General features: G+C 37.6%; 2 protein-coding genes across 4 annotated transcripts; both read left to right on the top strand.

Moving 5' to 3' along the window:
• The first annotated feature begins 620 nt into the window (after window positions 1–620).
• Window positions 621–2,310, top strand: LOC108337729 (uncharacterized). Of its 2 annotated transcripts, none has more exons than XM_017574308.2 (5): window positions 621–949; window positions 1,038–1,103; window positions 1,218–1,303; window positions 1,413–1,612; window positions 2,048–2,310. In XM_017574308.2, the coding sequence occupies exons 1-5, from the start codon at window positions 768–770 to the stop codon at window positions 2,147–2,149; spliced, it is 636 nt and encodes a 211-aa protein (XP_017429797.1). In that variant the 5' UTR covers window positions 621–767; the 3' UTR covers window positions 2,150–2,310. The 2 variants fall into 2 exon arrangements, with proteins under 2 accessions (XP_017429797.1, XP_017429798.1); XM_017574309.2 differs by having other exon boundaries at window positions 625–949; window positions 1,221–1,303.
• Window positions 2,311–15,629: 13,319 nt separating this feature from the next.
• LOC108337496 (uncharacterized) lies at window positions 15,630–18,515 on the top strand. 2 transcript variants are annotated; one of them, XM_017574029.2, is made up of 6 exons: window positions 15,630–15,931; window positions 16,028–16,294; window positions 17,476–17,627; window positions 17,706–17,811; window positions 17,896–18,042; window positions 18,193–18,515. In XM_017574029.2, exons 1-6 carry the CDS (start codon window positions 15,740–15,742, stop codon window positions 18,322–18,324), a joined length of 996 nt encoding a protein of 331 aa, XP_017429518.1. In that variant the 5' UTR covers window positions 15,630–15,739; the 3' UTR covers window positions 18,325–18,515. The 2 variants fall into 2 exon arrangements, with proteins under 2 accessions (XP_017429518.1, XP_052736385.1); XM_052880425.1 differs by having other exon boundaries at window positions 15,822–15,935.
• Window positions 18,516–23,402: the final 4,887 nt, after the last annotated feature.

Raw genomic sequence — 23,402 nt, 5'->3', positions numbered from 1 at the left:
GGGCTAGCCCCATCCTAACCCTACCCCAACCCACTTTATGTGGGGCTTTAGGGGTTGAGGCTTTTAAAAAGCCCCCTATTAAGGGGGCTAGAAAATTGGGGCTTGATTTTAGAAGGGGTTAGGGTCAACCCATGGGGCAATGGCTCAAATGACACCTCTACACGTATATATGGATTGTATTTGGTTTCCAAACCTTATGTATTTTGTGTGCAAATAGTACACATGAGAACATAATATGTTGAATTGTGTTTCAGAACATTTTGATATGATTCTTTAAAGTTAAAAGGCATAAAACTGTATGAAGAGTTTTTTTTTTTTTTTAAAAGAAAAAGAAGGGAATCGTGGGTGTAACCTTTAGGCCTATCTTGGACGGTGGTTTTACATGATTTTTAAAGGTGTGCATGTGCAAAGCCAGAAATGATTTTCCAACAGAAATCTAAGACTTACCTGTGTTTTTACTAAAGAAATAGAAGTTACAAGAAGTACGTCAGCATTTCTTCATAGATATTGCAAAACAAATCTTACTTGGTCTCAGATTTGTTAGGCACAAACAATAAACAAAACACAATAATATTTATGTCTATCCATTACAACTTTTATGTACGTTGACTTTGTTCCCCTGAACTCGTTTTTCATACAATGTTACTGGCAAAATATGGCGTATTTTGAAAACAAATTCATTTAATATATATAATCCACTTGAGCCAGTCGTGTACATATATATAATCCAATCCTCTTGTACCTCTGCGTGTACATTTTAGATTCATATGATGGCACATACAATCTTTACTCAGACGATTACTTCCTTAGCCGTTGGGACATTCGGTAGATTTCCAGCTTCAAAAGTTGATCATCACATTCGATTCAACTCCAGAATCAAACACAACCGCTTCTCAGTTCCAGAAAAGAACCTAGCTTTGAGATTTCAAAACGATGACAGAAGAAAAATGTACGTAAGATCTTGGTTTTTTATTACATTTTCTTTTCTTCACTGGATTTTTTTTTATTAATTACAATTTCTTTACACCTTCATGCAGGAGGAATATGGTTGTCTATTCTAGCATAACACCAGGAAACTCTAATGATCCTTCTCTTGGCTATTGGTAATTCATTTATTTACCAATCTCACATCATATGTATTATTATTCACTTGTTTCTTTACCCTTTTAGTTTAATTTGAGTTGGCAATAGAAAAAAGTTTGAGAAATATTCTCTAGCAGGAAATTTTGGATCCTTGGCACAATATTCTCAATACTTGCATCCTTTTTGAGGGGGAAATGGGGACCTTTGTTGCAACTGAAAGGTAAGAGATCATCCGTGTTGAACATTACCAAAAAGGATTTTAATTATTGGGATAAGTTAGACCTTAAATAATTTTCATCTGATGATGTTTTTCTGTTCCTTGTACGTAGAGAAAGTTGAGACAACAACACATGAAGCACATCGAGTTGCAGACATTATAGAAGAAGTGGCTGAAGAGGTTGATAAGGTGGCAGAAGAGGCTGTTCAACATCTTCCAGAGGGAAAATTTCGTGACGCTGTAGAACTTGTTGAAAAAGTTGCTGAAGATGTCGAGAAGCGTGCTCAACGTGCTGAAGATGCATTAGAAAAGGTTTCAATCTCTATCTTGAAGTAATACAAATTGAACAAAGGTTTAAATGTTTAGAAATCCGAAATTATTTATTAATTTCTCTGTAGATAACATAATTAGAATTATTAATAAAAGGTAATAAATAGTTCAGTTTCAACATAAGTAGATCTTGTTAAATTTTGTGAGTTGACTTAGTCTCATAATGACACTATTTCAAGTTGCCAATCGATAGAGTAACTTCCCTTCTTCATTAACTTAGACTTCAATATACAGAACGTTACTTGTTTTAATCTCCAACACGTAAAGTTGACAAACTCAATTTTGGTTTGCCTTGTTCAAGTCTATAATAACTTGCAAATTGCTATTATTACTAATTGCAGAATTTATTTATTGGTGCTAATCAAGTTTAGACTTAATACGATAATTGATGAGATTGGAATTTGGGTTAACGTGTAGGTTGAGAACATAGAAAAGGAGTTGGATTCCTTCATTACTGAATCAACCAATCATCACGAAAGTAGAGCAACGACGACTTCAGAAGCAAAAGAACAGAAATAGAGAAAAACACGGTTGCTGACAACATCTACTGAAAAATCAAACACCATGTTTTTACATCTTTTCTTTTTATTACAGCAACATCTTGCTTGTACAAATTTTATTCCTTAAGTTATTTCTTCTATAACGCATAAGCTTATAACATTTTGTGCAATTTATTTTCATGTTGAAAGATGCATACCTATCAATTAGTTATCTACACAAAAGAAAAACATCACCATCAATATGGAAATAGACAATAATCAAATTATGTAAAGTTATCTGTATCATAATATAAATAGCTTTGGCTATTTGTCAATAATGAATTTATTGTATTGTTGGACAGAGTTTTAAGTAATCTCATCAAATTAACAAATTTATTCTCAGTTTAGCTAGACTCGACACGTGTAATATTTAAACTATGGATTGAACCCACATGGGGTACCCAATATTACCTGTACAAAATAAAATTATACTATAAAATGTTTTTATTAAAGCCACGTTTAAAACAAGTGTATAATGACAGATGTGTGAATGATTTAATATCCAATTAATATGTGAAACCGACGTAAACAAGAAAGTTAATAAAAGTATTTGTTATAAAAGATATTTCAAATTAGAGAGCAGAGTGGGCCATCTCCTTGTACTAAGTCAGATCTATAAATATATAGGTTTAATCATTTTCGACATCCCTATTTATGTACGAATGTCTCAATTGGGTCCTCGTTTTTTAAAGTGTATCAAAATGGTCCCTAATTTTGAAAATTGATATCAATTGAGTCCTTTCCGTTAAGTTGGCTGGACGACGTTAAAAAAATTGATGAGTGGATGCTGAGATGACGAACGAACGCTCGTCCACCAGCGAACGAACGCTCGTCCACCAGAGAACGAACGCTCGTCGACCTCTTACTGCTGGACGACCGTTCGTTCCACACTGGACGACCGTTCATTCGGTGGTTGACGAGCGTTCGTTCGCTGATGGACGAGCGTTCGTTCGCTGGTGGACGAGCGTTCGTTCGCTGGTGGACGAGCGTTCGTTCGTCATCTCAGCATCCACTCATCAATTTTTTTAACGCCGTCCAGCCAACTTAACGGAAAGGACTCAACTGATATCAATTTTCAAAATTAGGGACCATTTTGATACACTTTAGAAAACGAGGATCCAATTGAGACATTCGTACATAAAGAGGGATGTCGAAAAGGATTAAACCAAATATATATAAAGAAACTACAATTGTTTCTATAAAACGATTAAAAATTTCAATTTATTAAAAACTAAAGCTGTTATTGAAACTCATCTTATACCTAATTTTTAGCATAGTTATTAGTACTCTAATCAATAGATAATAAAGTTAAATTATATAAAATTGAGAAGATAGAGATAACGAGAGAGATGATGGCGTGCTGTAGTGAAACCCGTGAGAAAAACTAGGTTATTGTATCGTAGGATATTTATTAGATAAAATATCTTAGATATTTTGAGTGGTTAAGATATTTATGAGTAACTAACCAGATTTTTAGGTAAGGTTATTTTTATTGACCTATAAATACAAAGACAGGGCAAAACGCCAGGTACGTTCCCTCTACGTTACACTTAGGCCAGAGGAACTCTAAATAATACTCTGCAGTGATAATATAATCATTTTTCTTGAAAGCTGAGGCTCCATAACTCACATCTGACTTGAGCGTCGGAGTATCTTCGCAGGTACCTCCCCCTCCTTTGGAGCATGAACGACAATAATTGAGGAAAAGCAAGCGTCCCGGACATCTAGAAGCAACAAAGACACACTGGACAACATTTACACCGAAACATTTTGGCGCCCATCGTGGGGCCGAGTGTCATCCCGCAGAAGCCGCAAGAGGAGCACTCGGTCTCGATGAATCACTTCTTCGGATAAAGCTACCCCAACAAGATGAAGCCGCCGCATTGCCGCCAAGATTCTCCTCCGCGAGCCATTGACGCCACTGTCATTACCAGATCGAATGACGCCTCCAGCGAGTTTCTCTCCTTCTTCCGCCGCCACCGACGTCGTCTTTATCAAGATCCAATTCCTAGACCAGCACCAATTGCTACAACAACTGGCTCGGCGTCTTCTACGACCGTGACTCTCGCTACACACGACGAAATCATCCTTTACCACCGCCTCGACTCAGGCAAGCGCCGCCTTCACCAGCGGAGACACTTGCATCTCCCGTTTGCACTGTCACCAATGCTTCTTCTCAACCTAATACTCACCGCCAAACATGGCCACCTCAAATCTGCCAGTCCATCCCAAGCCTGGGGACTCCACGGACGTCGATCACCTCCGATCGCGGCTTTCATCGGCGACAACCTCATGATCGGATGAGGTCGTTCCGCAGTGCGATTGATTCTAGTGTTTTTTGGGGTAAAAAGGGATTTGACAGAAAGAGGCGAGGAGAAGACGGTTGTCACCCAGAGACAAACCCTTTCGGCGCCTCCAAGTCCACCGCATTATCAGACCCATCCTCCGTGTCTTCCGCAACACTCACGGCATCCACGCGCCGTTCGGTTCTGCCTCCATGTCATCCAACCCAATTTCTATTCCCCAAACGTCAAACTCCGAACACCACGGTTCAATCACCAACATGATCGACAACTTAGTGTTGGCGAGTGAATCTCTGAACAGATGATTACTTGGGGACGTTTTTCATCCGGTCCAGCTTCACGTCACCCTCCAGCACCGTCCAGTACAATCTTCGTGTCATCCGCCGCGCCCAGGTTTGCGTGTTCGCCAATAACCACGGTTTCCGCCGCAGGTGTCGCAATCAACTTCCGTGACAGGGATTCACGAAACTATTTCTCACACCTCTTGTGCAAACTCGATGCCACCACCATCCACTGTGAACGCGGCAAGTAACATCTCCATCACTTTGGCCTGAAATCTATTTTTAAGGGTTAGATATTGTACCGTCCGGTCCGTCCGACACATAGACCGAACGGTCCTCCAAGGTCGTCCATTCAGGACGACCATCAAGACGAGTGTCAAAAACTAGGACTTACCTTTGACCAACTGTACGTAGAACGAGCGGTCTTCCGAGGTCGCCTTCATCCGGTCGGCTAGTAATAATATGTAGGCCCTGTATTAAGGAGTACATAAGAAGCGATCGTTAGTAAGCGGTCGTCAACCTCCAAGACAACGATCCTGTCATCCTCTAAAGGTCGCCCATCCAGGTCGACCATCACGAACGAGCGGCACTCCAAGGTTGTCCGTCCAGGTCGACCGACATGACCGAGTGTGCTTCATGACCGATCGGCAGAACCGAGTGGCCGCCCACCCAGGATTGACATCCTTGGCCAGTCACCCTTCTAACCGGGCCTCACGGCCATCCGTGGCCTCAAGCATCCAGCACTCAGCCTCACTGACGTTCGGTCATCCTTGATTTCTAGCGTTCCAGAATTCGGTCTCCCGGACGTTCGGCCCTACTGATGTTCAGCCATTCGGCATAACTGACGTTCGGCCTCAAGCGTCCAACACTCACCCTTACTGACGTTCGGCCTTTCGGCCTTTGCCACTCGATCATCCATCGACACGAGCGCTCCAGCATTCGGCCCTACTGATGTTCGGCCATTCGGCCTAACTGACGTTCGGCCTCAAGCGTCCAGCACTCAGCCTCACGGACGTTCGGCCTTTCGGCTTCATTGACGCTCGACCATCCACGGCCACGAGCGCTCCAACATTCGGCCACTCGATGCCACTGATGTTCAACCATTCGGTCTCCCTAACGTTCGGCCTCAAGCGTCCAGCACTCAGCCTCACGGACGTTCGGCCTTTCGGCTTCATTGATGCTCGACCATCCACGACCACGAGCGCTCCAACATTCGGCCACTCGACGCCACTGATGTTCAACCATTCGGTCTCCCTAACGTTCGGCCGCTAGGCCTCAACCCCTTCGGCCTCACTCGTTCGGCTTTCCGTGGCCTCAAGCGTCCAGCATTCGGCCCTACTGATGTTCGGCCATTCGGCCTAACTGACGTTCGACCGCCAGGTTTACATCTCGATCGAACGGTCTCACCTATATGTTTACTATTATGTATCTTACAGGTCACAAGAAACAATCAACCGAAGACCGAGCGATACATGCCTTTCGGCCTCTACCGCTCGACCATACATCGCCACGAGCGCTCCAACATTCGGCCCTACTGATGTTCGGCCATTCGGCCTAACTGACGTTCGACCGCCAGGTTTACATCTCGATCGAACGGTCTCACCTATATGTTTAATATTATGTATCTTACAGGTCACAAGAAACAATCAACCGAAGACCGAGCGATCTTACTTTCTCAATCGATCGGCCTTATAACATAATCTATTTTCTACGCTAATTTTCTAAATCCTGTAAATGCATTAATTTGTTTGGCTACTCTTTTTCTCGTTCTACAGTGCAGATAAGCACATCTTGTACATAAAGGCGGACGCCAGAGAGCCGTTCATGCTGAAGCACTAAAAATTGGGGAATACTCCTAGACCTGGTAGATGTTCGCCCTAGAACACCCAAGTGCATTGAATAAAGGGATACACTCCCGCTGGTAGATGTTCGCCCTAGAACACCCAGAACATCAAATTTTCAAGCATTCAGCCGTTCGGCCTAACACTCCTAGACCTGGTAGATGTTCGCCCTAGAACACCCAAGTGCATTGAATAAAGGGATACACTCCCGCTGGTAGATGTTCGCCCTAGAACACCCAGAACATCAAATTTTCAAGCATTCGGCCGTTCGGCCTCAAAGGTATTCGTCCTTTGGTTCCAACCGCTCGACCATCCATGGCCACGAGCGCTCAAGCATTCGGCCGTTCGACCCCACTAATATTCGGTCGTTCGGTCTCAAAGGTATTCGCCCTTTGGTTTCAACCGCTCGACCATCCATGGCCACGAGCGCTCAAGCATTCGGCCGTTCGACCCCACTAATATTCGGCCGTTCGGCCTCAAAGGTATTCGCCCTTTGATGTCAACCGCTCGACCATCCATGACCACGAGCGCTCAAGCATTTGGCCGTTCGACCCCACTGATATTCGGCCGTTCGGCCTCAAAAGTATTCGCCTTGTGGTTTCAACCGCTCGACCATCCACGGCCACGAGCGCTCAAGCGCTCGGCCATTCGACACCACTGATGCTCGGCCATTTCGGCCTCACATTTTGGTCCTTTGACCTCCACCGCTCGGTCATCCTTGGCCTCAGGTGTTAAAACGCTCAGCATAGGGCAACGACCGGAAACACGCTCCCTAGCACAGCGAATACAGCTTCCCTCAAACTCATAAGTCCTATAGTTATCACGTCCATAAAACAGAACGCTTAACTCGGACTTGGGGGGCATGTATCGTAGGATATTTATTAGATAAAATATCTTAGATATTTTGAGCGGTTAAGATATTTATGAGTAACTAACCAGATTTTTAGGTAAGGTTATTTTTATTGACCTATAAATACAAAGACAGGGCAAAACGCCAGGTACGTTCCCTCTACGTTACACTTAGGCCAGAGGAACTCTAAATAATACTCTACAGTGATAATATAATCATTTTTCTTGAGAGTTGAGGCTCCATAACTCACATCTGACTTGAGCGTCGGAGTATCTTCGCAGGTACCTCCCCCTCCTTTGGAGCATGAACGACAACAATTGAGGAAAAGCAAGCGTCCCGGACATCTAGAAGCAACAAAGACACACTGGACAACATTTACACCGAAACAGTTATCTTACTCAATAGATTTCCCTCGTGGAGCTATATATAGTTTCCTTTTCTATCATGAAAGCTTAACAAACACCACATCATTGGTTTATTCATGTAACATGGCGGTTGAATAATATTACCTACTAATTAGAAGTGACAAATTTGTATAAAAAACAAAGTGGTACATTCTGGTGTACGTACGTTATCCATATAAACTTTTCCATCGCCTTATCCAGTTGATCAATACTCTTATAAAGCTTCCATTATCCTCATTGAGAAATATAGTTATCTTCGGAATTGAATATATTGGATTCGTTTACAAGATGCCAAATACAACATTTGCTCAAAAGTGTACTTGCATGACCGTGGAGACATTATGTCAAGCTTCTTTATCGTCATTTTCAACCTTTTTATAAGTATTTTGAGATTGTGAAGGGAATAGTTAATGAGATAGAGAAAATATAGAAACAGTGAAATGTTAAAGTAGTAGTTGGAAATAATATATTTTTTAGTTATGTATATGTTGTTAGATGTTGTATTACATCAAATCAAATGGTAGAATATATAAATATTTATAGACTCAAGTTATTCTAGAAAATGCTAGTCACAACTAATGTGAAATGTTCTAGATTTTTATCTATATAAAATATTCTTGATTTTTCTTCTTCTTATCTTATGTTTTTCTACAATATTTCAGAATTTGTAGTACATTTTAATACTTTTATCTTAGGATTTTCTATCTAGAATTTGCATTACACTTTAATACTCCTCCTTGATGCGAATTCGGTAACTCCAAGCATAACACGCAGTAGTTCAAATCTTGGTCTTGTTAACGCCTTCGTAAAAATATATGCAACAGTCAAATTTGTTTAGTTGTCTCTTCATCTCGAATGAAGTGATATTTAATGGATATGTGTTTTGTTCTTTAATGATGGACTGGATTATTTTCTATTACTATTGTCGATTTGTTGTCGGAATAGATAATAGTCGATCCATCTTGTGGTTTACCCTTCTTCAAGTATTCTTTCTAGCCATATTGCTTGACTCATGGTTTCAGCAACTGCTACATACTTTACTTATGTTGTTGATTGAGACATAGTTGCTTGCTTCTTTGATGCCTAAGATAAAATACATGATCCTAGTGAGCGTATCCTAACATGTTGTCCATTGATCCTTCCTAATCACTATCTATATTGCCAATCATCCTTGAGTTAGTCATGGTTTTGTACCATATACCAAACTTCACTAGTGCAAAAACAACGCACAACGTCACACGTTCAACGTCCAACCACTGAATAACCAACGTTAAAAATGATCGGTGACATTTTTGTTAATAAATGCAATTGTAGAACGTCGAAGCCCCATTCAATTCGACGTTCTATGATGGTAATTATTTAAACTCGCATGTTATTCTTTTTCTTCTTTCTTTTAAACCACCAATAGTACGTCGAATCGTTCTACGTAATATTTGTCAGTCAGAAGCCAAAGAGTCGCCATTTTTAATTCTTTTCTTTTTTCTTTTAAACAACAAATAATACGTCGAATTCTGTAAGGGCTTCGACATATTATTTGTTAGCCAGAAGCCAAAAAGTAACCCCTTTTTAATTTTTTTTTCTTTTTTCTTTTAAACCACATATAATACATCGAATTTTGTAGGAGCTTCGACGTATTATTTGTCAGCCAAAAGTTTCCCCTTTTTAATTTGAGTGGGAGATTGGAAATTCATTCACTTTATCTTAGCGCGAGACCCTCTTCTCTTCTCAAACTTTTCTCAAACGAAGTTTGACGACCATCACATGTAATCTTTCTTTCATTTGATACAAATGCATGTTAATTAACTACTTTATGTATAATTTTCGTTTGTTTTGACCGATTATTTTCGTGTTATTGTCCTTCATTGCGCATTATGCTTTCTCTCTCACTAGTGGAAACACTTTATTTCGACGAACCCACCTTTTGAAAGTTAGCTTTCGTTTTCGTTTTCGTTCTGAAGAACTTATTTATTGAACTTGTTTGTTGTTGTTTTTTGTTGAACTTGTTTGTTGTTGTTATTTGGTTGAACTTGTTTTTTGTTGTTGTTTGATTGAACTTGTTTGTTGTTTGTTATTGTTGTTTATTATTGATACTATACTACATGTTCATAGTTCATGCTTTACAAAATATCAAAAACTGAAATTTGTTGTTTTTATGCTTTTCAGGTCTTAGAGAGTTGTAAAAAAGGATTACAAATTAATTTAAAAAAACAAAAAATTTCTTAACATCGAATATTAACAAAATTCGATGTCAATTCGATTAACGTCGAATTTTTTAAATTCGATGTCAATTTAACGTCTCCTGATATGACGTTGACCTCGAATTCGACGTGAAAGGCCAAAAAACAACGAGGTTATACGATATTTTTGTATTAGTGTTCCTTTGTGTCTTGTAGATATCTTAAAATTAGTTTTCGTATTTCGTAATGAATATGACTTGTCTTTTGCATGAATCTTGATAGAAGACTTGTAGCATACATAATGTCCAATTGTGTGGTTGTGAGATATAAGAGACTTTTAATCAAACTCTTGTAGGGTGGTGTATATGTTTCTTGTGCTCCATCATCTTTTTGTAACTTCTCGTATACCACCAGTGGAGTAGTGACATGTTTACAATCATACATTTTGAACTTATTTAATAAAGCTTCAATATATTTCTTTTGAGAGATCAATATCCCTTCTTTTTGTTGTTTCACCTCTATACTGAGGAAATAATTCATCAAGCCAAGGTCAGACATCTCAAATGTTTTCATCATGTCTTCTTTAAATTCTTTCATCATCTTTACATTATTTCTTGTATAAATAAGATAATGGAGACAATTAGATGATACTGACCTTGTATCTCCATATATAGTGTTGGCTCACTCTTGTTTCTCCTGAATTCTTGATTTATGAAGTATTGATCAATCTTGCTTTACCATGCTCAAGGAGCTAGCTTCAGGTCGTATAAGGCTTTTTTTTAGTCTTCATACTTTGCCTTTATTGCCTTTGTTGATGAAGTCTTGTGGTTGTTCAACTTAAATATCCTCTTCGAGCACTCCAATTAGAAAGGCTGATTTGAAATCTAGTTGATAGATGTTGCATCCTTTTTGTGTTGCAATACCTATTAAAACTCTAATTTTATCTAAGCGAGCAACTTGAGGAAATGTTTCATTATAGTCTATTCCTGGTTGTTGTGAATAGCCTTTAACAACCAATCATTCCTTGTTCTTTTGTATAGTTCCATAAGGATTGAACTTTGTTTTATATACCCATTTCATTCCAATGGTGTCTTTTCAATGAGGGAAATTTACGAGCTCTCAAATATTATTTTTCTCAATCATTTTAATTCTCTTTAGGCTCAATCACGGTCATATTGCAAGTTTCGTATATGTCTACCAAAGATCTTACTTTGAAGTGGATTCTAATGAATAATCTTGTTGTTGTTCTGGAGGTGGAGAAAGCAAACTTGAATCTTCTGCCTCTTCTTGAGTTTCTTCTTAAGATTGTTGCACTAGAATTAAAATGTTGTTTTTAACAAATTTTCCGTATTCCCAATTCCAATAAGCATTTTCATCAACCTTGACATCTCGACTAATGATGAGATTTTCTTTTGTAAGTTGTAGACTTGATAGCCTTTTGATTGTGTGTTATATCTCAAGAATATTCCTCGTATAGTCTTGTCTTCAACCTTGTACCTCCCTTGATTAGGAACATGTATGTAGCAGATAGATCCAAATACTCGTAGGTGTTTAGCTGATGTCTTTCTTCCACTTGAAGCTTCAATAGGAGTCTTGTCTTGGACTTCCTTAGTTGGGCATTTGTTTATAATGTAAATTGTTGTGTAGACTACTTCAGCCCAAAAAGTTATAGGTCTACTTTTCTCTTTCAATATTGATCTTGCCATCTCCATGATTGTGTCTAACACATCATTTTGTTTTAGAGAATATGCTACTATAAGTTGTCGCTCTATGCCTTCCTCTTCGTAGAATTTTTCAAACTCAGGAGATGTGTACTCCTTTCCATGATCACTTCTAAGTACTTTTATTTTTTTTTTCTACTTTACTTCTCAACAAGGACCTTGAATTTCTTGAATATTCCAAAGACTTCTGACTGTGCCTTTAAGAAATAGACCCATGTCATTCTAAAGAAGTCATCAATGAAGAGGATGAAATACCTGTTGTTGTGATATGAAGGTGTCCTCATCGATCCAGAAACATCGATGTTGTTTTCCAAGGAGACATCCTTCGCATGATTCATTATTCTCTTTCAAGTATGAAAGATCTCTCATCATGTTTTTTTATGTAGAAGCTTTAAGGCATGTGTGTTGAAGTGGCCAAATCTCCTATGCCAAAGCCATGAGTCATCAACTTCTGCCTTCATGGAAATATTAGTTTCAAGTTTCAGACTTATAGGAAAGCTTCTATTTCTCTTCTCCCTTTTTACAAGGCCAATTTCTATCATTTTATTGTTTGGCATGTATCTTTCTCAAAATGAAGAGAATTTTTCTACAATTTTCTTTTTTTTTCTAGAAATTTTTACTCCACTTTTATTTCCTTCATATTATTTATTCTAAGATTTTGTTTTGATTGAAAGGATTTTTGGATCGATTCTTTTTCACGCCTTTTCAATATTTGTTCATAACAAGAGAGCCCATTAGTTGGGTTACTGACAATGTAACCACATCTTTTCTTTGTTCAATGTAGTTGTGATTGCATCATATATTTAAAGAATGGATATTGAAATTTTCTCAAATAGTTTCTCAAAGTTGTGATTGCATTATTATCCCGTTTTAATGTTTTTTTATTAAACTTCAAAACACGAGAGCTTTTGGGCACATAGATGATATTGTCTTTAACAAGTTATAGAAGTAGTTAGACTAGGTGCTAATGAGTGGATAGACTAAGGGCCCACGTGTGAGATGTTAGTAATGACATCAAGGGTCAAGGAATCAAGGAACAAGGATCGAAGATCATGGATCATGTATCGAGAATTCAATAACTCATTATGATTAAGTTGTTATGCTAGAGGATTAAGAATATTATTATTATTACTATTGGGTATGGGGTGGTTATTTAAGGTTGATATATATTCAGTGTGCTTATTATTATGATTGTTTTATCGATAGCTTATCTCATACTTGTTTGAAACTATTATGTTTCGAATAAATTATGCACGTTTAAATGTTAGAGTTTTTGAAAACACATTTTCACGCTATGATAAAGTTTGAGATTTACTGGTTTTGTAATAACCGTGACACCCTAAATTTTGGGGCGTTACATTAGACAAATTAGTTTGTCTTGCACAAGGGGTTTTGTAAAAAAGTCAACAAAGTGATCTTTTGTGTTTACACACTGTAAATTTACCGTCCCTTTTGGACATGATCTCGTATGAAATGATGTTTGATCTCATTGTGTTTATTACAAGAATTCAAAATTGGATTCTCGGAGAGACTAATTGTAGCATTATTATCACAAAAGATATGAATGTTACTCTCACAAGCGTCATACTGTTCTAGTTGATTACTGATCCAGAGAAGTTGAGAACAAAAACTAGCAGTTGAGATATATTCCACTTAAACCATTGAGAGAGTAATTGTCCCTTGTTTCTTGCTAGTCTAGGAAAGGAGATTGCCTCCAATGAAGTAATAGCCTTCACTGGTGCTTTTGCATTCAATCCTATCTCCAGCGTAGTCTACATCGTAGTAGTCTTGTAGTATGAAATTTTATGTCCCTTAAAACAAAGACCAAGATTAATTGTTCCAATAAGATAGCAAAAGATGTGTTTAATTATAGTATGATAGGAATTTCTAGGGTCATATTGAAATCTAGTGCACAAGCAACCGTTAAATATGATATCAGTCTTAAACGCTATGAGATATAATAGTGAACCTATCATTTGTCTCTAAACGGTGTTGTCCACTTTTGTTGTGTTGTCGTTTAGTTCCAAGTTGGTCATTGGGTGCATTGGAGTCTTCATCTCCTTTGCATTGTCCAACTTAAACTTCTTTAAGAATTCTCTTACATATTGTATGTAAATAACGTCTTCCTGAAAAAATTTGACGATTTGACACTCCTTTAGGCTTCAATTGTTTTTTAACCGAGGCTAAAACGTATATATGGCTTGAGTTCTTAGGTGAACCGAGACATATATGTTCGTAAAATTTTTAAAATGTCACAGTGTCGTTTTATGTTGCGGTTTCATTAAAACCGAAGAGTATTAGGCATGTTAGAAGGTTAATTTTGTACTAGTATATATATATATACTTGGTCAACCATTTTCATTTTATTTGATCAATATAAAGATAGGTTGAATCAATCATATAATCGATTTTCATTTGACTGAATAATAACTTCTGAATTTCAACTTTGACTAAGAACTTTATTCTCTTAAGAAGTGAACTTTAAGTGTACTCAATCTTACAAAATCAACTTGAAATGTGGAGTTTACACCTACTTATATATTGTAAATTTGCCTTATCTCTATACTCGATGTGAAATCTCTAACATACCCCCTCTTTACAAGGCATTTACATATCGAGCATGAGACTAAATATTAATGGGTGGTCCAATAGTAAGTAACACAATGATTATAACAAATAATTATTCTTGCTATGATAGGTTTCAAGTAGTTCTAATTAAGAAGAAAAATTCAAGTCTAACTCTACAAAATTGGTTTTGTAAGATTGAGTTAGACTTAAAGTCTTTCTTTTAAGATGGAATGAAAATCATCTAAAGTCAACCGTATAGTGAAATTTGTTGTTTGTTAGGTCTATATTGTTAGCCTCTATTAGACTGCATCAAATATCCCATTAATGTCTAGTCTTATACTCTAAATATATATGTTTTGGTATAAGGGAGAGTGCGTTGAAGTTCTTACCTTAACTAGAAACCAAATGAATTTATAAAACATCATTTAACAAATCAATTTTATAAAGTTAAATTAGAGTTAAAATCCACTTTTTAAAATATATTTATTATTACTTTCATTCCACTAGTTTAATCTTTAAGTTGAAAACTTCTCATTTGACCGAAAAGTTTTGTTAGATTTTACCGTAAATTACTTTCTTTCTACTAGTTTAATATTAAGTTGGAAATTTTTTATTTAAACTTTATCATCACGTAATTTGATTAGTCAATTTTAAATATTTATAAAGTATCATTGATAGAGGAGATGATAGAAGAGAGATAAAAACTCACGTGTTATGAGAATGTGCCTAGTTAAGAAAAAACACTTTAAGCATAAAAAACATAGGTAAAAAATTAGTACCTCTTTCTTTAATAAATTTTTTAACAACAATTTAACTATATAATAAGTTTTAAAATAGGTTGGATTGCAAGATCTTAATACGAATTTGTCAGTCAAATCTTTAAGTTATATCCATCAATTTGAAGGAATCAACAATTTATTGTGGATTTTTTCGAATGACATTGTGTTTACGAAAATCTCGTTCTCTCACTTGAGTAATAAATAGGCCACACAGCAAGGTATCATGGTTCTATTAGAGAAAATAAAAAGAATATAAAAAAAAACTTCATATCCTATTGTAAAGTTTGTATTTTTCATAAATCTAAAATGTAATAAAAAGAAAAAGAAAAAAAAGAATATATATATATATATATATATTAAAAATATTTATTTATTATAAATTTAAAAATAATATAGTGTGGATTGGAGGAGATATGTATACAATGAATTGACAATGGTTACAGGGTAAAGGTAATAAAGAGCGGAAACATTACATCTTACATTACCTCGCAACGGCTACAAAAGTTCAATTTGAATCTCCCAACGGCTACCAAAATTTCAATTAAACCCTTTCGAATTCACAATAGCCCATTCTTAAATATTGGGGTTTTGGTGGCATCACTTTCTTCCTTAATCGCAACCCTACCTTTGACTTTGAGCAACAACAATGGATCTTCCTCCACACATCGATTGTTACATCAAGGAATCCATCAACCACATTGTGGGTCTTCCCGTATCGGATCAAACCCTCCTCACAAAGCTTCAAGCCTCCGAAGAGTTGCGGCGCCAACTCCGCCAGCAACGCCTCTTTCTCCTCGCCAAACTCAAGGAGAAAGACGATCTCATCGAACTCGCTAGAGTTTGTAATCTTTTCTGTTTTGCTTCCACGATAATTGTTTGCAATTAATTGATTAATTTTTATTTTTTTATTTATGGAGTGTTTTGTTTTGAGCAGAATGAGGCGACCATGAACGCGCAAGCGATGAAGAGGTTCGTTGAGGAGAATCAGAAGTTGGCGGCGGAGTGTGAGAGACTGGTGGAGCAGTGCGTGAAATTGGAACGGGAATGCGCCCTCTACGACCACGACAGGGAAGCGTTGATGGAGTTTGGGAACGAGGCTGATGAACGCGCGCAGGTGGCTCACGCTCGGGCTTGCGAATTGGAACGAGATTTGTGTCTGTTGGAGCGTCAATTGAACGAATACAAACAGCAAAACGAGTCGGTATAGTTTTTCTTTTGTCTTTATTGTTTGATTTCTCATCTACGATTATTCCTTGTGTCTAATTTATATTTATATGGTTCACAAAAGTAACCGAGACTTTTCCATATTGGTAATGTGGAAGGGTTTCTGTGTATACTGTGATGTTTACATTAAGGGTAGATGAATTCAGTGCAGAAAAGGCTGTCCCAGTGTGTGGAGAGATTATTAGATGTTTCGTAATCACACGGTTCCTGAGTCTAGCTTAGTTGATTTATCGAGTATGTGGGTTATTGTGAACCCAAGTTACTAAGACCATACTTGGTGGGCTTGCGCCACCTAATAATTTTTGTATGTTGCAGGTGATTCGTTGGAATTTCTGTTTATGTGTTTGTGCGTGTGTGTGTGTGTGTGTGTATATAAATTTTTAGTTGAAATCATTTCATCTGTAGATTTTGTTTGGTTTCTTATGCAAAAAGCCAATGCGAACTGTTTGAGAGCATTATTGAATGATATCCGATGGGAAGGGGATTGAAACTTGATTATGTGAAATCTGTCAGGAGGAACTTTGGAACTTATTTTACTCATTGTTTTGCAATTGTCAGTTTATTTACAGTCTAGGTACATGTGCTGAACTAGATTGAAGTTTGAATTTGGTGGTGTTTCTATTAAGCTAAAGGAAAGAGGCCTGGAATTTGATATCATGGAAATTGAAATAATTTTTCATTGCTTGTGGCCGCAATATACCCTGTTCAAAAGAAGTTAATGTTATTTCTATGATGGAAACAAACGTAAACTAGTTTATGTTTAATGATTAGTTCGGTCATTCAATTATACGATTTTTTTAAGTAATTATTATAAAAGTAAATCTGTTGTGGAAAGAGGCCTGGAATTTGATATCATGGAAATTGAAATAATTTTCCATTGCTTGTGGCCGCAATATACCCTGTTCAAATAATCTGGAATTCTCGTTCAGTATATCTACGATGTACGTGTGGTACAATGGTGTTGCTAATTGCTAAGTTAAAAACCATATTACTGAATTTGGACTAGTTACTGGCAGACAGGCACGCTCACTTGTTTATAGTTTCTTTGTTTTTCTCTATTTTCTTATCTGTGAAATGGTAATGGCTTTCAAGCCTTTCCCAAATTTTAGTCCTTTGGTCATGAATGTTAATGAATAATATTTTTACTTTCTATTGAAGGTTGATTCTTCTTCCGGAACACTCGATGAAGAAAAATTGCTTGACTCCCTTTTGGCAACAGTTACTACTGCGGATGAGTCTTCTACATTTGCATTCTTGAATTCAAATAGTGAAAATGATCAGTGTAAGAAGTTGCTGACAACCTGGAACTGGTGAGTCTGGTTAAACCATAGTATCAGTATGTTTTCATGTTATCAATTCATACTGATTTTCTATTATGGATTTGCTAGTTTGAAGCCATCAACACAAAGAGTTTTGGGTCTTGTTGCTGAAGTCAAATCTCTAGAAAATGATAAAGAAAATCTAAGGGTTAATCTTCACAGAGCTGAAGATGAGGTTAGGATTTCTTTCGTGGACCTTTCCGATTTTCAGATTGTTAATGAACATAAGAAATAACTAACTTGACTTGGTATACCATAGGTCAAATTATTGTTTGAGGAAAATAGCGTGTTGCATTACGAGAATAAAAGATTGGCCAAGCGATGCATGGAAAGGAGCCATAGCGGTTCTGATAGTAAACATGGCCATAGCCATACCCATACCCATACCGGCAGCGCATCTGTGAAGGTGATAGAAAACAGTCTTTCTTTGCTTATAATTGCCCTATTTGTTACATGTAGCTCCAAAAACTTATTTTATCTTTGTATAATATGAGAAGCACTTGACATGTAACAAATGGATGCTTCTTTATTAATTTGATTATTTTTGTTTTTGCAGTCAAACAAGAGAAAGTCTAGTCGCAAGACGAGTAGCCCAATGGGGAGAAAGATTGATTTTGAAGATTTAGTAGACTCAGCAAGAACACCCTTGTCACCTTTGGGAAATAAACTCCCAGAATTTGCAGCATGAATAAAAAATCAAAGTGACTAATGTCTCATTAACAGACAGGCCTGACAGTTTCTTCAATTCAAAGTTCTGATGATAGGGGTTTTGGTTAGTCGATGCCATATTCTTAATGGTTGAACTGATGATATGTAACTTTCTGAATACTAGCTAATTGTTAAAATGTATTTGCTATTCAATATTCAATTTTATTGGCATTTATGACTGAGAAAAAGTATAATAAACACTGATGGCTTGAATATATTTCTGTACATCATCAAGTTTGTTAGGAAGTTGCAAGTTTATGTAAGAAGGAATAAAAAGGGAGGGAAGTAAATAGCAGGAAAGGTTGTTAGTTTGTTAGGGGGAGAGAGAGAGTATAAAATAAAAGCTGAGTTGTTGTGGAGGGAATCGGATATTATTTTGGGTTTAGACTAGACCTCTTGGCCAGTGGAGGAAGGGAGGCTTCCTTGGGGGAAATCTATACTTGTATTTTTCTTTCTACACATTACAGAGGAAATAAAAATACACATACATACAGTTTCTTTTCTTCTATTGAGTGTGTGAGTGAGAATAAAAGTAGTTGTTCGGTTCTTTGAATAAAAGAATTTGGTCTGACCTGTCGGATCTCTTCGGAGGGAAGAGGAGCGAGCAAGGAGGAACCGTAGCAAAGAAGAATAATGGAAGGGAAACTAAATGCACTAGAAGGAAGGATATTGGGACGGATGGTTGCGATAGAGTCAACCCTAGAGGAATTGAAGGCGGGGATGCGAGCGATGACTCTCTCGTTTCAGCGAAGTTCAGGACGACGCTCCAGGAACCATGATCGGAATTCTGAAGGAAGTCGCGATTCCATCAACGATGAACATGAACGACGACCACCAGAAAGTTCGGAGGACGAAGCGGAAGATGATGGAGGAGACGTGCATCGAAGCTGGATGAAATGCGTTGAACTACCAACGTTCGAAGGAACGGATCCCATGGGCTGGATAGCAAAGGCTGAGAAATTTTTTGATCTCCAGAACGTAACGGAGAGGGAGAAGATGAAGTTGGTATACATCTGTATGGAGGGAGGTGCTAGTTATTGGTTTCGCTTCTGGAGGAAGAAGACCAGTCACCCAACTTGGAGCATGTTCACTGCTGCCTTGATGCGGAGGTTTGGGGGATTAAACAGGGGTTCCGTTTATGAGAAATTGGCCGCCGTGCGACAAAGGGGAAATGTCAACGAATATATACAGGAGTTCGAATTCCTGGTGGCACAAGCAGCTAGAGTAAAGGAGGAATATTATTGGGATATTTTTTTGCTGGATTACAGGAAGGATTGAGAAATCTAGTGAGGCCTCACGATCCATGCGATCTGTTGACAGCGATGAAGCGAGCTAGCGATGTCGAGCAGGCGGGAGCTGTATCGCGAGGTAATAGCGGAACGGGAGGAAAAGGAGGGACGACTTGGGGAAGATATGCCCCGAGTTCAGGTACTGTCGCGAGGACGGAAACCTACCGCGGGTTGACGGAGGGGTCGTTGAACGCCGGTGGCGGATCGGGAATGAAGAAAGAAGACGTTTCCAGCAATTTAGTCTCCCGAGCAGGCAGTAGCGAAGGCGGGAATGCTCAAGGAAGAGGAGTAAGGACCTTGCCTTATCCCGAATACATTAAGAGGCGCGAAGAAGGACGTTGCTTCCACTGTGGCGAACCTTATAGTCCTGGTCATCGTTGTGCAGAGAGAAGCATGCGGGTCATGATATTAGCGGAGGAGGATGGAGAAGACGAAACAGAGGAGAACGCCGAGATGGAACAAACAACGATGGAACTGTCGGAATTGTTTGCCGGAGGACTTACGCAATCTAATACAATGAAGCTGCAAGGCTGGATGAAGGGGAGGAGAATTCTGGTGTTAATTGACAGTGGAGCTAGTCATAGTTTTCATCCACCCAATTGGTGAAAGAATTGGGTTTGGAAAGCACCGACACACGTCCTTATAAAGTGTGTTTGGGAGATGGGCAAAAGAAAGTGACCAGTGGGTATTGAACAGAAGTCTCCGTAAAATTAGACGGTTTGGAAGTCCTAAATAAATTGTATCTCTTTGAGTTAGGCAGTGTGGATGTAATATTAGGAGTGACTTGGTTAGCTTCACTGTTAAGTGGAGTGGGAGAATAGAAACTGATGTTCGATTCTTTAAATAAAAGAACCTAACAGTTTGTTTGCATTACAACGAAGTGTATTCTTTTGTTTGTATCTAATCACGAAGTAAACATAATTGTTACGATTGAGTTCAATGTATTCAGAATCACTAATTCTAGTCCATAATGTGAGAAAAAAATATAAAAAGACAAGCAAAACACAATGCAACAACACAGTTTAAACAACACTTAGCTCAATCACGTGGTGCTCTAACCAAGGCTTTGGATACCACTTGATGGAGTTACTCCCTGACCTGGAGCATCAATTTCAAAAGCAGAATACCATAGAGCTCTCTTATCCTTTTGAAAACTTATCTTGCAAAACAAAGCAATAGAGTTTTTGGTCCCCATAATCTCATTTGGGTCCTTTAAGGTTAAAGACAAATTACTTTATAATAGGAATCCAAGCATATTTTCCATTAGGAACATCAAAATGTTTGATTCTACATTTGTTAGAAGTATGTCCCTTTTTCATACAATAAAAAACATGTGACAATATTTAAATCTCTATAACAAACAGTTCCTTTTTCAACTCATACCCTACGGATTCTCTTACCTAGCGGTTTCTTATGTTGATGCATGCTTTTATTTTTAAAATTATTTCTTTTAAAGCTAGTTAGAGCATATGAGTTATACTTGGTTGCTTTAGCAAGTAAGTTCTCAAGTATGTCAATATCAAACATATGAGTCTTACAAGATAAACATTCAACATGTTGTTCATTTGCAATAGACTCAGACAATTTAGTTTCAAGATTACTAACTTTATTTCTTTAAAACTACTTCTTCATCTAATGCTTTTTCATATTTCAATTTTAATTCATTATGTTCTTTCTTTATCTTTTTATGAGCAGCATCAAGTTTTTCAGATTCATTCATCAATTCAAAGAAAACTTTTTGTAAATCTAATTCACTAGACTCAAAGCTATAATCACTTACTTGACTTCCAGCATCTTCTGAGTCTGCCATTAAACACAAATTTTCTTCCTCATCTAACACACTTGAGCTTGAAGTACTAGAAGCATTTTCTTCCTAAGCAATGTAAGCCTTCTTCTTCTTGGGAAATTTATTTTCCTTCTTTTCTTCACTTCTTTTGCTTTTTGGACAGTCAGTCTTTACATGTCCTCTTTCTCCACATCTATAACACTTGATGCTTGATGGAGATCCTTGAGTTTCTTCTCTTTCTCCATGGTATTTATCCTTTCCTTTTGTTCTAATGGATTTTGCAAATTTCTTTATCATGAGGCTCATGTTTTTCTCATCTTCAGAGTCATCATCCTCAGTTCTTCTTGAACTTTTTCCCTTAGCTATTTCAGACTTGAAGGCAAGAGTCTTCTTCCTTCTTTGATCCTCTTTCGCTAATCTATTCAACTCAAGCTCGTGCTCACGAAGCTTTCCAAACAATATTGCCATTGACATTTGAGAGAGATTTTGAGATTCCGAGATGGCAGTCACCTTTGGTTGCCAAGACCTGTCCAATGATTTCAAAATTTTTACATTTAATTCACCAGTATCAAAAGTCTTACCTAACCCTATCAAATGGTTTACAATATGAGTGAAGTGCTTTTGGACATCTGAAATATTTTCACTAGGCTGCATCCTGAACATCTCATACTCTTGGATGAACGTGTTCTTCCTTGTGCGTTTCACATCATCAGTACCTCATGTGTGACTCTGAGGACTTCCCACATTTCTCGTGTTGTCTTACAAACTGATATTCTATAGAACTCGTCAAGTACAACAACAGATGAAATAATATTACGGGCCTTAATATCAAATTAGGCTCTTATGTTTTCCTCAGCAGTCTAGTTAAAGTATAGTTTTTCTACATCTACACCATCAACAATAATTTTTGAAATATAAGGACCATTTAGTACAACTTCCTAGATGCCTCTATCAACTGACCCCATAAATATTTTCATTCTCACTTTCTAGAAGGCATAATTATCACCAACAAAAAGTGGTAGTCTGTTGATGGTAGCACCTTCGGTATATACTTGATTTTGATGACCGGCCAATTTTGAAAAATTTGAAAGAATATCAAAGCAATCTCTGATACCAATTGTTGTAACAACCGGTACCGATTTTATGCAGTGGAAATATTAAAACAGAGTACGATACAGATTGTTAAAATCAAAGAGCTTGTTCAGTCAATTTTAAAAATGATTCCTTTAATTGTCTTATAAACTTTTTATCAAACAGTTGATGAGCATAAAATATAAGAGTGTAAGGAGTAGAAAAAATCACACAACTAATTTTTATCCTGGTTCGAATCAAAAGATTCTACGTCCGGTCGTTAATCACTATAAGTAGTGATTAACCTTTTCACTAAAATATTGTTTGTACATATTACAAGATTTCAAAAAAAGATTAAGAAACGAGAACACCTTCCTTCGACACACGAACCGAAAGCAACAACTCTGCCAACTTGAAGAGAACCGCTCCGACCTTTAACACATAAAGTGCGAGCTTCTCCTATTCATAAGACTTGACAAGAGCAAGAACTAGCACTTGAGAACTTCCTCAGATTTTACTGTATTCTCAAATTCACAAAGTTCCCTTTTCACTCTCAGAGAGCTTCTCTTAGGCACAAAGCTCTAATACTCTCAAAATGAAAAGTTATTTTTCTTTGAAGGTTCTGGAAAAGAGATTTATAATTTACTGGTCTGAAAATGAAAAGACCCATTACAACTGCCAGTGATAATTGATTATTGTAAGTAATAATGGATTATATGCGAGACATGGACTGGTTAGGATATTTAACTCATCAACCGATCGGCTCGAGTTCATCACCTTCTGCCGCTCGGTTTTGATTCCTCACAACCTTCTATCGTTCGGTTCAACCCCTTATCACCTTCTGTCATTCGGCTCGGTTCCTCAGCTTTCTAACGTTCGATGCTAACTGCTCAGTCTCGGTCATTCCTTGCT

The sequence above is a fragment of the Vigna angularis genome, chromosome 7, assembly GCF_016808095.1.
Source record: "Vigna angularis cultivar LongXiaoDou No.4 chromosome 7, ASM1680809v1, whole genome shotgun sequence".
NCBI classification, from domain to species: Eukaryota; Viridiplantae; Streptophyta; class Magnoliopsida; order Fabales; family Fabaceae; genus Vigna; species Vigna angularis.
Note: the sequence above shows the minus strand (reverse complement) of the source record. Positions and strands in the feature narration are given on the sequence as shown.

Coding starts and splice junctions, on each gene's coding strand:
- LOC108337729 (XM_017574308.2), top strand. CDS start 768: ATGATGGCACATACAATCTTTACTCAGACGATTACTTCCTTAGCCGTT. Junction 1,104..1,217: donor GATCCTTCTCTTGGCTATTG/GTAATTCATTTA, acceptor AATATTCTCTAG/CAGGAAATTTTGGATCCTTG. Junction 1,613..2,047: donor CTGAAGATGCATTAGAAAAG/GTTTCAATCTCT, acceptor GTTAACGTGTAG/GTTGAGAACATAGAAAAGGA.
- LOC108337496 (XM_017574029.2), top strand. CDS start 15,740: ATGGATCTTCCTCCACACATCGATTGTTACATCAAGGAATCCATCAAC. Junction 15,932..16,027: donor ATCTCATCGAACTCGCTAGA/GTTTGTAATCTT, acceptor TGTTTTGAGCAG/AATGAGGCGACCATGAACGC. Junction 17,628..17,705: donor TTGCTGACAACCTGGAACTG/GTGAGTCTGGTT, acceptor TGGATTTGCTAG/TTTGAAGCCATCAACACAAA.